At 36.2% G+C, this 19,350-nt stretch overlaps 1 protein-coding gene across 1 annotated transcript in view; it reads left to right on the forward strand.

The window, feature by feature from the left end:
• LOC127695979 (transmembrane protease serine 11C) overlaps nucleotides 1-19,350 on the forward strand; it is a 45,505-nt gene that overhangs the window by 17,158 nt on the left and 8,997 nt on the right. Inside the window, exons 4-6 of the mRNA XM_052198342.1 lie at nucleotides 4,231-4,298; nucleotides 7,930-8,090; nucleotides 18,195-18,233. Coding sequence (XP_052054302.1) covers nucleotides 4,231-4,298; nucleotides 7,930-8,090; nucleotides 18,195-18,233 — 268 coding nt within the window. The remainder of the gene's footprint in view (nucleotides 1-4,230; nucleotides 4,299-7,929; nucleotides 8,091-18,194; nucleotides 18,234-19,350) is intronic.

Genomic DNA, 19,350 nt, shown 5'->3' on the forward strand with positions numbered 1-19,350 from the left:
CTTGGCCTGGAGAAACTGCAAGTTATATGGGATAATATAGATGGAAATAGAGTAGTGTAGTGGGAGATCTGCCCAATCTAGGCTTGTAGCTTGTTTTGCCAACTGATTGAGTTGAGCTTTCTTTTACCGGGAAATTGGGTTAGAAACAAAGTAACAACACACAAACATAAAAATAACATCAAAAATAACAGGAAGCAACAATCATTATTCCTTAATATCTCTTAACAACAATGGACTCAACTCCCCAATAAAAAGACATAGACTCACGAAGTATTTCTCATGTAAATCTTCAATTTTATCAGAAAATGTTTGTAATTCCCCTTTTAATTAATTTCGTAATGCTTTTAAGGTCTACATTTTTATCTTCATTATTTTTCATGATAATCTTCAATTTTAATATATCTTTCTATATACTTCCTCTATTTTATCAGAAATGTTTTCGATATAAATCTTTGATTTTATCACAAACGTTTCTAATTCCACCATCAATTAATTTAGAAAGAGTTTTTATATCTACCATTTTATATGTAAAATTTTCCATGAAATAGTCAATTTTAACATGTTTGTCTATATATTTCTTGAATTTTACCAGAAATATTTTCCATGTAAATCTACAATTTTATCTGAAATTGTTTATAATTCCACCTTCAATCAACTTAGAATTATCTGTATGCCCTATTATTTTATCTGTATAATTTCCATGATAATCTTTAATTTTAACATGTTTTTCTATATATTTCTTCAATTTTATTAGAATTATTTTCCAATTTAAATCTTCAAGTTTATCAGAAAATGTTTATAATTCCACTTTCAATCAACTTAGGAATACTTTTATGCCTACCATTATTATATCTATATAAAATTTTCCATGTTAATCTACAATTCTAAAAAAAGAAAAAGAAAAAAAGAAAAAAGAAAAAATATATATCTGTAAGACATTAAAAAATGATGAGTCTATTTTGGAAAATGCAGGAGACCAGTGGATGGGTAGGAAGAGGATAAGAAAAAGAATAGGAAATAGATCAAAATAAACAAATATATATAATATGTCTATATGAAAATATCATAATAAAGGTAATCATTTTATACAGTGAATGCTATCAATAAAAATAATAAAATACAAAAAAGTGAAAGAAATCAACTCAAGAGCCTTAGCCAATCCCAAAGTTACTGCTTTATTAGCTCTATGACTCTAGCTCAGAAATTTCTCTTGACCTCAGCTTCTTTACATAGACATTAGATCACAAATGCCAACATAATAAGATAATGCACACATTACAAAAGATGAAGTGTGATATAACCCAAAGTCCTATTATTTTGTTAGTCTTTAAAACAGATAGCCTTAATTTATGGGTATAATGCAAGTCATTAAGAGTTGGCTTAATATTATATCCACTTATCAGCATAATTGGTAGGAGGTCCTCTCCTAGGATTTATGATGTCTAGTCAGAGGTTTTTGGTCCAACCATGGTACAACATATAGGTTTCATCTTGTAAAGTGGGCCTTAAGTCATGCTTACTTCTAGAGCATCCATGCCAATATTGAGTTTCTAAAACATTATCCTAAGCCAAGTTCTAACTTCAGACCAATTCCTTCAAATCAATTAGCTCCTGCTTACTCCAGAACCATGGTTCTCAAACCTCCTAATGCTATGACTCTTTAAGAGAGTCCTTCATGTTTTAGTGACCACGAACCATAAAACTATTTTGTTGCTTCTTCATAACTGTAATTTTACTACTGTTATGAATCCTAATGTAAGTATCTGATATGCAAGATATCTGATACGCAACCCTTGTGAAAGGCTTATGTGATGCCTCCCTAAGTAGTCATGGCCCAAAGGTTGAGAACCAGTGTTCTAGAATAATTGGTATAACTAATAATCTTGTCATCCTTGCCTGTTAAACAGTAAACATGACCTCTTCTTTCAGGTTTAAACAACTCCATTCCTGGCTTTCAACACATCTGTTTGAAAACAACCTATACCAAATATAGTTGTATAATGCCTTTATACTTGCCTTTCTTTCTTTTTTCATTGAATATAATAATTCTTCATGCATTATAGTCATTACCATATATACAACATTCATAACTACAACACTCTGATAATAAATAACATATACTATGGAGTAATGTATCATTGGCAAAATCTTACACTCACTACAATAATTCCTATAGACTCTCTTATTCTAATTGCCACTCTGTAATCCTTTCAATAATTCATTATAAAGATATATATAACATACAAGCTTATATATAATATATAATTTATGTTATATAATATATAACATATATATGACATATGACGTGTGATATATAACACATAACACATGTATGTGCATATATGTATGTATTATATAAGTCTATATATATGTATATATTTATATATATTCAAGAGAAATGCTGCTATGCTATAAACTATGGAGGTAAGACCTTGATACAGAACATTCTTACAGTTCATATTTTATATGATTTTCTAAAGGACAGTTCAAGAAATCTCTGAGCCTTCCTGATATTTTAAGCTCTTCAGCAGGTATGATATCCAAGTCTGATATCTAATTAAAAATTAGTTCTAAGAACAACTAACACCAGGACAATATCTTGGTAATATAATTAGATTTATTAAGTTTTCAGTACAAGTACATATTTATCAATATTTAATCCCTAGAATGTCCCTATATTATATAAAGAAAATGAGACACTAAGAGATTAAGTTGCCCAAAGTCAAACTTTGTGATAGGGCAGGCAGGTGGAGTCCTCTATTTAGAGACCACAAAAGTACTAGTACATTTTGAGCACTCTTCAAATTGTAAGAAGTAAACATGACCAGGTATATAATCCAATGTGTTTAATAAAGTGCAATAATATTCCACATATATGCTAAGGATTTATAGCAAAATCAAAACATCCATATAAAACAGTCAGCCAACCTTATACATTAAACCATTTAATGCAGTATCCAAGAGTTAGGCATATATTAGTTAGCCATACAACCAGGGCATTCACCAAATAGCATTTCCCTAAGCTACCCAGAACATGCCAGGAGCATATGCCCCTTTAGAGACATGCCTCTTTTAGAGGCATCCCACCAAATGACAGGTTCTGTGTGGTATTCATTAAATTTAAAACATGTCATTTTTAAACACTAATAATAAAATAAGTAAAAATAGTTCTGTTCCATTTAATACAGGTTAACAAATGTTGCAACTTAAGTAAAAATTCCATTAGCATTCATTCAGTTCCCCGCTCTTCAACTGAATGTAGTAGAATAAGATTTAAACTCCAAGAATCTTAAATTCAGATATTACTCTATGTCTATTTTAAAACATAGTTCTGACACACTAAATGTAAACCATCCTGAATTATGATTCTAGCCTCATGGAACTGAGATCATTCAAAATTTATGCAAAAAACATGGTCTTGTTCTTTATATTTCAAGGGGCTTAAGTTTTCCTGTGACAAGAAGTCATGGTCAAGAGCAATTTGAAGACAAAGGGGTTCATTTACAGTCCCAGGTTACGGTCTATCATTGTGGGAAGTCACACTGACAGAAGCTGGAAACAGCCAGTCACATCGCATCTGCAGTCAAGAGCACCAAGAAATGACTGCATGTCACTTGCTGTCTTTGCTAAGCTTTCTGTCCCCACACCCACACATTTCAGGATCTCCTAGAGAATAACGCCTCCTACTGTGGACTAGGTCCTCTCAGGTCAGCCCCCTTGATCAAAACCATCGTATGCCCACTCAGTATTGAGTCCAACTCAATAGAGCTGCCCCTGCCTCCCAAAATGCTTAGATTAAGGACATGTGCCACCACGCCTGGCTGAACTAACTTGGCCTAAAAGGCCCTCTGAAATGGTATCCCCATATATTTTGGCAAATACAGCTTATATGATGTCTCCTTTGTCTCACAGCTGAAAGAAAAGTAATATCTACCAGTCCACTGAATTCATCACTCCAAAATGAATTTTAAAGCTTTTCTTGCTGCTCTTCGTGATTAGGGAAGACATAAGCATTGCATATTATATGAAAGTTAGGAATAATTTAATTTCAGTTATTCATAAATAAGTAAAATTTAACATGTCTGGGCATATAAGACCAAGCTGGATGATGGACAGTTAGTTTGTTGTACTGTTGTTTATTTTTTAGGTATATTTCAAGTTTTCCAAAGTGATAGAAACTTTCTTCAAAAAAGCTGAAATCCTGTCACTAACCCTTTTTCTTTTTAATAGATGAATGAAACATTTCACGAATCAAAACTGAGGAAACAGTACGTCAAAGCCCACACTGTGCAAGTAAGGTACGCACGAAGGCGTTAGACACAGTTTGACCTTCACCTCTCCATTGTTGTTCAGCAAATGGTACTTCTATGTCGTGAAACTTTATGTTTGAAATAAAATTGACTTTAATGTAGAGGGACCCACCCCCATATGTAAAGGAAATTGTTTATTGTATGTTAGAAAATGATTACAGGGCTGGAGAGATAGCTGGAGAACTGCGCCTCCAGAGAATCCAATTCAGTTCCCAGCACTCGCATGGTGGCTCACAGCCATCCGTCACTCCAGTTCCATGGGATCTAACACCCCCTTCGTGGGTACTGTGTGCATACTGCTGATACACACACATGCAAGTAAAGCACTCATAACACATAAAATAAAATAAATCTTAAAACAGTAAACAATATAAATCGACTAAACTCTAACAATGAATTCCAATTTATCTGAGGATAGACAATCACAAAGTAAATTGAAATCTAGGGTATACTTAAAACTTTTAACATGAATAAGAGAGGGCCACTGAGATAACTTGTAGCATAGAAGTTCTGAGCACAGTCTGATGACCCAAGTTCCATCCAGGGATCCCAGGGAGATCTGAATCTAGAGAGCTATCCTCTTACCAAATATACACTCTGACATAGTATGCATGCCAACACACACACATACCACCACCACCACCACCACCACCACCACCACCACCACAATAAATAAATTAAATAAATAAATAAATAAATAAATAAATAAATAAATAAAATTTTAAATAAATAAGAGCATGGGCAGCATGATGTCTGGATTAATTTAGGAAAATTATTTTTGGGGATTGTAAACAGATTTAAGAACTTGATTCGATATCAAAATCAGGGATAGTTCACATAACAATAGATTTAGGGATGTTGTTTGAAACTCAAATTCACATACCACCCTGGTCCTTCACTCCACATGTTAACAATAGACAAAAGTTGCTGTGACAAAGCAGAAAATTCATTTAACTGCATGACTAAGAGACTGAGGAAAGGAAGGATCATAATTTCCAAGCTAGACAGGGCTGGATATGTATAGAAACCTTCTCTCATTAAAACCATATAGATAATAAATGGATAAATAATAAATAGAGAGATTAGGAACCTACTCTTTAGCAGTCTGCAACCGACCCTAACATTTCCCTCTCTCATAGTTAGGGAGCCCATGGGAGTGGTTTCACAGCTTCATCCATTGTCAAGATGAGCACACATGTATTGATAATCATAGGAAATCAGCATGAACAGAAGGAAGCTCAAACAGTTAGAAGTCCACACATTTGAAAATGTGGGGGTTGTGTCTCTAGGAGTTCCACCTCTGTGACAAGGTTTGTGGCAAGGAGAGTTGGTAAAGGAGATAAACTTTTCACCACCAAGAAACAGATCCCAATTAAGGTCAGCTCTTCAAAAGCTATTTGCCACCTATCTGCACAAAAACTAGTTGTCCCTACCTGACAAGATTTTTAAACTTAGGAAATAATGTCCAGAGTATTCTATCAATAAGCTTAGAATGAAGCTAATAGAATTTAGTTTTAAATATGGATTATTTATCATTTCAAGGAAACATTGTGAGCTCTGCTGGTTATTAAGAAGTTTCGGTAAGAATAAAATACAAGTCAGATTCTCATTACTAATCGAGAAACCAATTAGACAATTAAATCATCAATTAGTGTCTATGAAGGTATAAGTATATCAAATTAATAATCTTGGTACAGGAGAGACATTTAGTCTCTAAATCCTAACATAATACTCTCGTGTTGACAAAAAGCAAACATAGACTTTATATAGTGTTGGGCTCCAGATGAGAGCAAAGCTGTGTGTGATTCTGATTCTGAGTTAGAAACAAACTTAAGCAAAACCGAGAGGCCTTACTTAGCTACGTGTTAGAAATTACATCCTTGAGTAAATGATTTTTTATTAAGCTTATCAAATGGACTATCTCCCCTTTTGTAGAGATAGTGACTTTGTGTCATAGTGTCCTATGCTACTTAAATATATCACTAACTATTAAAATACAAAGAGAAAAATCTCGTGCATAATGTTAAATGGGAACTCAAAAAATTAACGTCCACGAAGGCACAAGAGTGTGCCTTTGCTGCCCTGTGAAAATCCTAACTCAAAGTTAGATATATATAGAAGCATAAAACCAAACTTCACATTTCAAAAGGTTCTTTAGCATTAATTAGATCTGATGAGTTCTTAAAGATGAGAGGTTGTCAGGAAAATATTGACAGCATTCAAAGTGAATTAGTTAGTCATTCATGGAGGGGAAACCATTCTTGAAACATAGTAATTCCATATACCTGTGAGAACAATCACACCATTCCAGCAAAAAATTCCTAAACCTTAATGCTTCATAAAATAACTAGCATTTTAAAACTATGTTATATGTAGCTGTGTGTGTATGCAATTCCATTTAAAGCAACAACAAACATAAAGCATAATAGGACTCATTGTTTCCTGGTTTTCTTGCCTGCAACTATATAAATGTCCATAAACTTAAATTTTCCTTTTATCTCCCAGGATATATAAAAATAAGTACAATTGGAAGTCACCCTGGATATATTTAAGGTCCAAGTTTAGATTAAAATTAGTCATACCTATAACAAACTAAAATAGATTCTTCAATAAGAAGTGACAGAATCGTATTTACTTAAGATAACATAGAAAAATGATAGAAATAAGTTTTGTCATCACTGAGGAAATCTTGGATCTTAAACATGGTTTCCATTTCTGTTTGCACATGATTTGAAGGTTTTTAAAGAGGAGGTTATTGGGATCTTCTTATGCTGCATAGAGCTCTCGGTTGTTAATTTTCAGATACATAAATATAGATAGACACAGAAGTACACAACAGACCTTGCCTAAAGCCAGTTATGGTCACTCCCTTGTAATATGTATAGCTTATTCATTTGCATCTTCAAGTCAGAATAAGAGATAAAAGGAGGTCACTCTTTGTACCCTCAGTCCTGATAGCCAACAAGTGAATAGACAAAGACTCACTTTTGTAATTCCATTTAAAGCAACAACAAGCATAAAACAAAATATGATTTCATTTTCGCCTGTTTCTCTGTTTTTATTTATTAGTCTTTCTGCAGAGTCCATCCTAGATTCTACATAAATACATTTATACCAATAAAGAATTTTCATTCACCTCTTTAACATTTACAATTCTTCTATATCCACTAATAAGAAGCTCTCAATCTATAATGGTTGAAAGAAAGAAAGAAAGAAAGAAAGAAAGAAAGAAAGAAAGAAAGAAAGAAAGAAAGAAAGAAAGAAAGAAAGAAAGAAAGAAAGAAAGAAAGAAAGAAAGAAAGAAAATTAGCATTCCGTTTGGGGGTGAGAGTCAGAAACAGAATGGGAGCAACTTGCTATATAATCACAGTGGCCGATATTAGATATAAAATTCAAACTCATCTTCCCTGGATCTAAATATGAAAAGTAATCATTTCATTACATCTATAAAATGTTATTTCCCCTCCCTTGGGAGGCACCAGATGGTTAGCGAAACACAGAATGGTTTTACTATATTGTCTCACCCTCTGTCTCTCTACAATCTCTCCTCCCCAGCCGTTAAAAGTGATACGAGTTCAGTCATGAAATGAAAATCTACTTGTCTGTTTATGTTTTACAGCAAAGCCAAAGAGAAGGTGGTGATACATACGGTGCTGAAATTTAAATCCTGTTATAAAAATAACGTAGAAAGATTCTGGGACAGCGTTGAAACCACTTTGTATCAGAAACTCAAAGGCCAAACTGGATTACTTATAGATTCTTCCTCCTTTAAATTTTCAGGTAAGAAGAGGTATGGGATGGGGTGACTTTCATCATCTCATGATAATTTGTTATTCGTGTGAAGCAGAATTTCTTCCCTTGAGCATTATGCTACATAAAATGATAGCTATTTTTGTGCCCCATGAAAGTAATCAGAATCTCACATAACTTTTTTTTTCAAAACTCAGTAACCTAAACCATGGTCTACTCTGTGATCACGAAAGACCCCTATGTTCTGGTAGTCTCAACAATCTGGATTGCCAGGATTGGTAGAACTTTTAAAAAAACCAAACTCCTTTCTTAACATACATTTAATGGAGCCTGTAGTGCATGGTCAAATAGAATCTGTTTCTGGCTCCCTGGTTTGTGAGAATAAGTCAGAGTGTGATAAAAGTACAGTCATCTCTCAGACGGGTGTCAATCCCTACTATGAATCCTGTTATAAGAATTATGTAGAAAAACTTACGGACAGAATTGAAATCATTTTGTATCAAAAGCTTATTCAAGGGTGGCAAAGTATCATCACTTCTAGAGGAAGGACTAAAAGGTGGGGTTAGGGGTCCTACAGAAGCATTCATTTTCACTGAATACTAAAACATCAAAAGAGCAAAATCTGAACATGCTTCTTCTGGATAAGAGGCCATCCCTGCTGAATGGCGACTTCTCTGAGATCCTGAGATGTTCCTTCTCACATCTTTCATCCTCACGTAACTCATTCTATACATAGTGGCCTCAAAACAGCAGAAGGAAGCAGCCTTCCAACCGAGAGGAAATGCCATCTAAAGGTATATTTCTAGAAACTCATTGCTAACTACATAAACACAAGTATAAAATAAGTATTATATTCCTAGCATCCTTCCCAATTTTAAAATATTACATATGATCTCAGAGGAATATACACTCTGGTGGTCTCTTCCAGACAACTGAATTTTCTAGTACTCGTGTGGTAATGTTAAGCTATACTCTCGTCAGGAGCAGTTAAAATGATGGAGATTGCCGGGCGGTGGTGGCGCCCGCCTGTAATCCCAGCACTCTGGGAGGCAGAGGCAGGCGGATTTCTGAGTTCGAGGCCAGCCTGGTCTACAGAGTGAGTTCCAGGACTGCCAGGGCTACACAGAGAAACCCTGTCTCGAAAAAACCAAATCCAAAAAAACAAAAAAACAAAAAAAACCAAAAAAAATGATGGAGATTGAAGTTCAGACTGTACTCTGGCATTGTCTTAAGTCTTGGCAACTCTCTACCCCTCCCTCTTTGTCCTTCATCAGATGTTAGGTGTCTTGTCTCATAAAACTGAGCAAACCTAGCAGCTGATAAAGTCATTCCCCAAAACCACAGTGGAACAAGTTAATACAAGGCTTATATTCAGGATAGCTCTCATCAAGATGAACGTTTATCTTTTGGTCAACACGTAAGTTGGTCTGTGCCATAGGGATCAGTGAAATGTATTTGGCAACCAAGTTTCTGTTTAGGCACTTCCTTAAATACCATGGCCTTCTGATGGTACCTAGTTAGCTCAGTTACTTACAACAAATATGTCATCCATTTTCATACATCTGCTTAACATACAGAAAGACAGACTTACTGCCACTAGCCATGGCTGTTAATTAGGTGAATGGCTGGTTATAGCACCAGTATCCTATGATATGACTAAGAAAAAAGGCAATGTAAAACAGTGCTTGAGATCACAGATTCTGCTACTAGATGGCTTGGTATTTGGATTTTCAGTGCCTCCATCTGACCATGTCATAATAGAAATGAGGATACGAATTTTAAAAATTACTTCTTATAGTTCTGAAGATTTTGGAAAACTGATACAATTACACATTATAAAGAACATAAATGTTTAACACAATTATTTTTAGTTACTGAGGTTTAACAAAAAATATTAATTACTGAGACTTTTATCCAGAGAAAACAAAACCACTCAATATCTATGTTTTATAGATTTGAAAGGTGTCTTAACTTGTCTTAAATTGTTTAACTATTTTCAATTGTTTCTATTGTTGTAATAAAAAAAAACTATAACCAAAAGAGACTTAGGAACCAAGGGGTTTGTTTTTCCTCTTACAACTAACTCTCAGGTCATACATACTCCATCATTGAGGGAAGTCAGGGCAAGAACTCAAGACAGAAATCTGAAGCAAAAACCATGAAGAAATTTTGCTTACTGGTTTGCTTCTCATGGCTTCTTCAGTGTGCTTTTTGTTTTGTTTTGTTTTGGTTTGGTTTGGTTTGGTTTGGTTTGGTTTGGTTTTTGTTTTCAAGACAGGGTTTCTCTGTGTTGCCCTGACTGTCCTGGAACTCACTCTGTAGACCAGGCTGGCCTTGAACTCAGAAATCCTCCTGCCTCTGCCTTTCAAGTGCTGGGATTAAAGGTGTGTGCCCCCCTCGCCCAGCTTCAGTGTGATCTTTATGTAATCCAGGACCACGAGACCAGGGATGAGCGCTGCTCATAATAACCTGCGCTCTCCCACACAGGTAATTACTTGAGAAAATGCCCAGCTGACTTTCTGACAAACAATCTGACAGAACATCTTTTCTATTGAGGTTCCTTTTGTGAACTTGTCACAAAAAAAAGAAAGAAACAACAACCAAAAAGCAGAAAAAGATATCAGTCAGGGGTTGGTGAGATGGCTCAGCAAGAAGAGGTATTGGATAACAAATCTGATGATCTGGGATTACTCCCTGGAATCATGGTGGAAGGAAAGAACTGATTCTCACAAATTGTCTTCTACTACCATATGCCCAACGTAGCGCACACACACACACATCAGTGAATGAATATAATAAAATTGAAGTCAAAAGAATAGAAGATAGACAGACAGATGATTATTCTTTTTAATTTGATACTTTTTGGGTTTGGTCCTTGAATCATAACTCAGAGTGCCAAAGTTCTAATTACTCCAGAATAAAGAGGATGGCCGCTTCTAAGAGAAACAGAAATGGTATTTTTCCTTCTCCATCCTTAGATATCTGTTTCCTCTCATTAGTGCCTTCTAAAGCACACAATATGTTGCTTTTGACAGAAACATACGGCTCTAAGGCTTCTGTTCATGATGACACATTCGTCAGATCACCCTCAGATCTGCAAACACCAGGGCTGTCAGAATAATGAGCCACAGCAGACCAGGAGGAAATCTGGCTCGACAGGACACAGTAGTCCATGTTGGTTCAAACTTCAATAGTCTGACACCAGGCAGTTTATTTTAGGTATATTTAAATACAGAATAATTTGGAAAAAAAGTTTCCCAGTGTAACACAATCCTGTGTGCAAAATATATTTTATCAAAATATCAAAACACTTTCTAAAGTATATGTCACTTCTTTCATTGAAGGTAGGTTCTATAGATAGAGTACATGTGTCATCTTAAAAGCCTGGAGAAGTACCTGGTGTGGTCTCCAACATACAGAAAGGTCAAGCATCACTAGGCTATTAACTACCTCTGGTCCTGTTTGTAAGAGACTGGGGAACCTGTGGCTGTATAAATAATGCAAAGTTCACCAGACTATTACCCATATCCATATTCAGTGTTCTGGGTGAAAAGCAGGTTAAACCTCTCTCTGTTCAAGAGACAGCAATGGATGTTTAACACTGCTGATTTCCCTAGTACTTACCTATGAGCACAAGGACTCTGTGCCCAGTACAGCCCTGGACATAGGGTCTGCAGTGGGAAAAGAACAGCATCATTTAACTCTCTGATGATTGAGAAGCCTCTTACTTGCACTAGATCACTTCATTCTTTTTCCTGTTTATTTGTTTATCTCATCGTACTTTCTCTTTACCTACCATTTTTTGATTCTAAGACTTAGTAAAAAAAAAAAAAATATTCAAAGTTTCAGGCATCCATTGAAGACCTCAGGTGACTACATAATCTTTACAGATTAAATTAGCTAAATTAAAACTGATATCACACTGGATTAGGGTGGCCCCATTTCTGTGAAGAGTGTCCTAATAAATCAATCTAAAAGCACAAACACATGTCAACCATGTAGGGAGAGCCTGGGTTAGCAACCACTCACACCAAGGAACACCAAGGAGTCCTTAGAGCCACCAGTAGCCTGAAAGAAAGAAGGAGGCATTCCTCAAAGAGCATTCAAGAACATAACCCTGATACCATCTTGACTTCAGACTTTAGCCTTCATAATTGAGAGTAAAGTGTTTTAAGTCATACCATCTGAGATAATTTATTATACCACCCCAAGAAAATTAATAAAGACAACTGTGGAAACCACTACATCCAAAGTGGTGTTTACCTAAAATTTCCTTAAGTACAGTGTGACACTCTAATGGGGAATCTCCACAGTGGACATAAGTTCTTTGTTGGTTAATCAGAATAAATGGATAATACTGATAAAAGAAACATCTTTGACATTTCAAGATTTGCTAAATATCCAGAGTTAGGCCAAACACGATTTCTCTGCTCCATTGGCTCTGGAACTCGAGTGTAGTACATGTAAATAAAGTTGACAATGAGAATCTCTCACAGCACAGTGCTCGGCATGAATAAAGAAGCTGATAAATATCACTCAAGCCTTTTAACAGGAGTCTCTTTCAACTGTCAAGTGACACAAACCAATTTATGTCATTGGCTCGTACAGCTATAAGGACTGGCATGCAGTTTGCCTCTGGAAGGGGTGGAGTCAGGAGCTCTAGGCAGGTTACAGAGAACTTTTTTTTTCATTTCTTAGCTCCATTCTTAGAAAGCTGTTCAGCACCTTTTGACTCATAAAGTTCTCCAGAGGATAATACCAATGAAAGAAGAAATAGGTGCTGTTTGATAAGCCAGAAAAAAAATGCAATGGGAAGCACTTATTTTCCCTGCTTGATCACCAAAAAAAATGTGAATAGGGTGGTAGAGAACATTGGACAGCTCAGGTCACATGGATGGAGAAAGAGGAGGGAAAGAAGGGACCTTTCTCCCAAGAAATCTGGTAAGCAGCAAATACATCCATCACATGCCAAAGCTGGCATCTGGGGGTCACCTTGGAGTGGACTGACACTATAAATAACTACCCATATTTTTATAGCTTCTAATAATTGTCTATAGAAGTTTCATTTTTATGTCATTCAACAGTCAGGAGAAGGCAAATGATTAGCAAATCAGTCCTTTTCTGTATCAAACGTTTCAGGGCTATCAACATAGGATTCAATGTTCTAGAGGATAGAATCCAGGATCAAAGTTCAGTCATTTTGGTGTCTGGTTGAGGGCTTCCAACCTGGTCCACTAGTGATTCTTGCTGCATTCTGACTTAACAAAACATGCTAAATAATTATTTCATTAAAAAAAGTTACCCCCAGTCTATCACCCCCAGTCTATCGTGAGTGTGTGTGTGTGTGTGTGTGTTCCATGGATGGATTGATTCAAAGCTTTTAAAAGCTTTAGGGATGAAGTAACTCATGCATAAAGATCATAGCACATGTAAAAATATAAACACCAAATCAAAGTGTCCAGAAACATGTCTGTGCTTAATAAATATACTTACTGCAGGAAAAACATTTCATATAACCCTTTTATTATTATAATACTATGTCATTGCAAGGTAAGATCGTTAAATCACCTGACATTGACTATTTAAGATAAATACTAAAAAATGTATATATTTCTCCCCTACTCAATAAATATTTATTCCCTTAAAAATGATTTCTTAGGAGGGTATTGTGATATATTCATTTAACTCCAGCACTCAGGAGATAGAGGCAGGCAGATCTCTGAGTCTGAGGCTAGCCTGGTCTTGATAAAGTGAGTTCCAGGATAGCCAGGGAAACCCTGTCTCAAATAAATAAATTAATGATAATAACTATAATATTAACATGTAGCAAATTATTAACCTAATTTTATTTGTTTTAATGGCTATAAAGCTGATATTCATTCCCAACCCCCAAATTTTAGCTCCATGATGTTTAATACCATGTTCGATTAAGGATGATTAGGCCAATAGTTAAAATTAGCTATACAACATCTCCTTTACCTCATTCTGCAGCTTTTTGAGACAGTTCCGCAAGAAGTTCAGGGTGGCTTGGAACTTGCTAAGGCTACAGCTTTTCACCAGAACATTCTGCTACAATTTTCTCTTTATTATTTTATGGCTGCTTATCTGATATCATGAAATATACTTAATAGAGCATGTACTTAATATTTAATGTTTATTTAATTCAAGTTTTTAATGTCAAAGAGAAATGCAAGTGACATTTCATATACCAAACAAGATGTCTCACTAAGTGATGAGTTTGCCTATCACTGATGCAAACTCTACAGCCTTGAGTAAGATGACAGTTCATTTGCAAGAAAATCCCTGAGCAAGAGGACAATCCAGTAATAGACTAGACAAATACAGTGGCAGCCTCTTGCAAGATGTGGAAGAAAAAAAAACCCAAAGCAATTGTATAAAAGAAAAAAAAAAAGCTTCAAGCTTCATATACTAAAGCAAGCACTTTAAATGAAATGCCTAATAAAGTTGAAGTGCCTTCTAATGCTCACAGTTTTAATGGGCCATCGAAGGCTATGATTCTTATTTGTTTTTAAAGAATAACAATCAGTTCCCACGCAGAAACACTGAATTGTTTAGGTATGAAATGTACTAAGTACTTACCCTAAATTATAATTGCTTAAAGCAAAGCTTCAAATCATGTGGAAGAAAAAGGAAAAAATGGAAGCAATAAACTCCACAGACACAGATGCTGACCCTGACTCATGGCCAAGGCTTTTACAGACAAGCAGCAAGGCGTACCCTACCACCCGTGAGCAGCCAGCTCAGAGTGGAGCATAAACTGACTTAGTAGAACACACACTTTCACGAGCCTTGATCTTGAGGCAAGAAACGCCTTCACTGAGTCATGATGTAAATGATTGAACAAACCCCTTCTTCTTCTTCTTCTTCTTCTTCTTCTTCTTCTTCTTCTTCTTCTTCTTCTTCTTCTTCTTCTTCTTCTTCTTCTTCTTCTTCTTCTTCTTCTTCTTCTTCTTCTTCTTCTTCTTCTTCTTCTTCTTCTTCTTCTTCTTCTTCTTCTTCTTCTTCCTTCTTCTTCTTCTTCCTTCTTCTTCTTCCTTCTTCTTCTTCTTCCTTCTTCTTCTTCCTTCTTCTTCCTTCTTCTTCCTTCTTCTTCTTCTTCTTCCTTCTTCTTCTTCCTTCTTCTTCTTCCTTCTTCTTCTTCTTCCTCCTCCTCCTCTTCCTCTTCCTCTTCCTCTTCCTCTTCCTCCTCTTCCCCTCCACCACCTCTTCCTTTTCCTTCTCCTCCTTTTCCCTCTCCCTGTCCTTCCTCCTTTTCCTCCTCTTCCACTCCCCCTCCTTGTTTTTCCTTGAGACATAATCTCACTATGTAATCTTGGCTGCCCTGGAAACATTGCTTCGTATACCAGGCTAACCTCACTCATAGAAATCCACCTGCCTCTGTCATCTCAGTGTTAGGTTTTAAAGGGGTTGGGGTGGGGCACCACCAAACCCAAGACAGAAATCCTCCAGTCCATCCAAACTTGCTACTCATACTTCCCAACCATGAACCGTAGAGATGGTTGTTCTACAAGGCTAATCAGAGAGTATGCTTCAGATCTAATATTCAGTCTCCAACCATATCATACCTATATTTCTCTAGTCTTAAAAGAAATTTGACTCCTTTCCAAAAGAATGTTTTGTCAGCTGTTCAAATCTTCCCATTTTGCTAAACGTTTTTTGGTGCATTCAGTTATCTCCAGGTCAGCCATAAAACCAAACACATGAAAATGGACAGAGCTAGACATTATTTTTAAATTCATTATGAATTTTTGATTCACTGAGGATAAATCCATTTCTGTACTTTGATGACTTAAGCCCACAGAGAAAACTAATCCATACTTGTATGGCTGTCTGGGTTTTTAATTTTCTTGTCCTATAAACAGGTCTGGCCTCAGCCTCACTCCTCCCTTGGCCATGAAGTGCTGGAATTACAGCTGTGAGCCACCACTCCCTGGATTCTTACCATCCTTTGATCCATATCCTCCTTGGCAGAGATGGAGCTATTGTTTTCTATGGCTTCCTCAACACAGTCCACTGTAAACAGAATCCCTTAAGTTACAGAGCTGAAGTTGTGGTTGTAAGGTCAAGCCACAAAACTTCCAACCTCTGAGTGTGAGTCAGGGGACTTAAAAGGCAGGAAATGCAGACAGCCACCACCACTGTGACTCAGTCTGAAAGGAAAATGACTTAAGTCGTTTCTCAATTCACCATAGCTGGCCTTCCACACCTGGAAGTTATAATAACTATTCTCTGTTGAGCTATGGGACAGTACAACCTTTAAAAAGCAAACTACACATTCTGATGCATTTGTTTTCTTTGGCAAGGAATACATTAATAAAGAAAACTTTAAGAAAAGAAGAATGTTATATAAATACCATGGAGTTTTAAAACTTTCAATTAAAATTACAACAATAATTTTCCAGTCCATTTAAAAGTTTGTTTCTAAACATTTTAATATGATTTTACATGTTATCAAGAGTCAAACATTCAAAACCAAACTATAGATATGTCAAACACAAAACAGACTCTAGAAAATAGCAGTGAAGGATAGATGAAACTATGGCAGAAGACTTCTCTTCACGTGGGTGTGGCCCCGTTGTTCTGCTCTAGCTCAGCTGGCTGCTAAGTGCCTTCACCTTTCATTTAGACTGGTCAGCATATGGTAAAGGATTCTTTTGTCTTCCTGATTTATTGTGCAACCAAATATAAAATGGTAAGTGTAAAAGACATGGAGTTTTGATACTTCTTCCGTGATTTATAGAAATCCAGAACATAAAATGAATCAACATAGACATTTATAGTGTTTACCTCAGTTGATAATGCCTTTTTGAACTCTAAGTGGAACTGGCTAGTGAAGTGACAGTTTCCTACACATGAAATTTCAAGTATAACTCATTTATTTTTTTTCTCTCCTCATACTTTCCCCACATCAGTTGAGAAAATTTGAGAACCTGTTCACAAACGGGATGTATAGCAAAACTATCTGCTGTGATTGTTTTCCAAACCTATCCAGGAATGAGATGAAAATTTTAAACTGTCTTATTTGCCAAATTAAACCCTTTTGATCCAAACTAAATGCGCAGTGGAATGGCAAACAATTGAACACACAAAGAGTACACACAAGAGAACACACAATTGAGCACACAAAGAGTATAAATTTTAAAGTATAGTAAAAATGCACTTAACACAAAGAAAAATGCTAAAACTAAACCAAAACTACTACCTGACCCAGATGCTCCACACATGAACACACATCTAAATGATCCTAAGTTAGCAATCCATGTGTATTACAGTGCCGCCCACAGCAGCCAAGATGTCCATCCACCAGCCTAGACATTCATCAACAGATGACTAAAGAAAATGTGATGCCTATATAAAAGGGGATTTTGTTCCTCTGTAAAGGAGAATGACATTATAACAGCTGCAGGGAAATAGAATATAGAGTATGACATTGACTGAAATGAGCCAAACTCAGAGACAAATAGATTTTCTCTCGTTTGTGGACCCTTCGTGGAAAGCATTTGTGTGTGAGGTGTGTGTGTGTGTGTGTGTGTGTGTGTGTGTGTGTGTGTGTGTGTGTGAAATTATAAAAGAGAAGGAGGCCTAAAGGGATGAGGGGATAGGAACAAGAGAGAGTAATAGAGTATGTGTCAAGAAAGCAGAAACATGGCCTATGTGGGGAGGAAAGGGGGCGGCCAGATGAGAGGAGAATAGAACACTGAGAGAGGACAAGAACAAAGTATAACTATATGTGTATGAACATATCACAGGGAAACCAATGTCTTCATATGTTAACCAAAGCATTCATTTCAATTTTAAAAGTGCAGGAAATGTAACATCTTACTTAGTTCGTAGGATTATTGTTAGGGTGACTTCTAGGATCTGATGGAAGGCTATCACTTCTCCTATATTTTAAAGCATTTCAAAAGTAAAATGGCTTTGCAAATTATGAGGAACTTATTTTAGAAGTAAGTATAAATGTTTTATTTCTCTCTCTATTAGTTCATAAACAAAACTGGCAATCAAAATGGATAAAATGTTTACAAGTTATTTTCAAAACAACCTAAGTACAATTCATTTTAAAAAATAAAATGTGTTTATAAGTGTAAATAATTTTATTTTCTTGACTTTTAGACATTGTAATGCCAATAGCAGAAGACCTTCTCAATACGTGTAAGTTTATCAATAATGTTACTTTCCATCAAATCTTCAGTCTTAGACTACCAAGAAGACTTGCAGTTGAGGTGTAATAGGAAGCCTGACTTTTAGAAATGTATGTGTGTTACCGTAGTTATCTTTTAATTCTTTTTTTAATTAATTAATTTTTTTATACTCCATATTTTATTCCTCCCACCCCTGTCCACCCTCTGACTGTTCCACATCCCATCCCTCCTCCCCCACCCCATGTCTCCATGTGAATGTCCCCACCACCCACCCACCTGACCTCTAAACTCCCTGGAGCCTCCAGTCTCTTGAGTATTAGGTGCATCACCTCTGACTGAACCCAGACCTGGCAGTCCTCTGCTGTAGATGTGTTAGGGACCTCGTATCAGTTGGTATGTGCTGCCTGGTTGGGAGTTATCCTTAAACTGCCTGATACCATAGATTTGGGATGCAGAGCGTTATCACATACAACAATGGCAAAGGGGACACGGGGACAGACAGTGGTAATCAAGGACTTAGAATCAATACATGTGCAGTTTGAATTTCAGATCTGCCAAATTCTAAAGGGAAGAATTAGCATAAGTTATTTAGCTTCCCAAAGCCTTACTTCCAAATTAGTGTGAAGATAAAATAAGGTGATATAAATAAATTACCAGAGTATATGTCCTGAAAGCACTCGGTGTAAGTCAGCTATTTGTGTTTTCTTTTTACATGTAAGAATCCCAGGCCCAGGAACTCTCTCCGGAACTCTGACCCTAGCAACTAACTTCGTGTGCAGAAAGCTATATGCTTTATTCGTAAAGCCATTTCTTCCTTACTAAGCATGGCGGTTTTTTACCCCACCCCCACCTCATTACTTGTCTTAGGAAATACAATCCCTGAGGTTTCTGGAACTCTGAGCGAAATGTCAAGGAGAGCGTTGCATTTGTCTGGAATTAGGACTGGGGTAGCTGGATTAGAGCAGTCACCCTCTAGAGCAAGGTGACACTGATCCAGAGTGCTCTCGCCACCCCTTAGTCCCTGCTCAGTTATTTAGTGGAAACTGGGACAAAATTTAAACACACGGCTATTTAGGTTTTCTTTCATAGATTTTTGATTAAACAACTCACAAGCAACTTAATGAAGC

This window comes from Apodemus sylvaticus, chromosome 11 (assembly GCF_947179515.1).
Source record: "Apodemus sylvaticus chromosome 11, mApoSyl1.1, whole genome shotgun sequence".
Lineage (NCBI taxonomy): Eukaryota > Metazoa > Chordata > Mammalia > Rodentia > Muridae > Apodemus > Apodemus sylvaticus.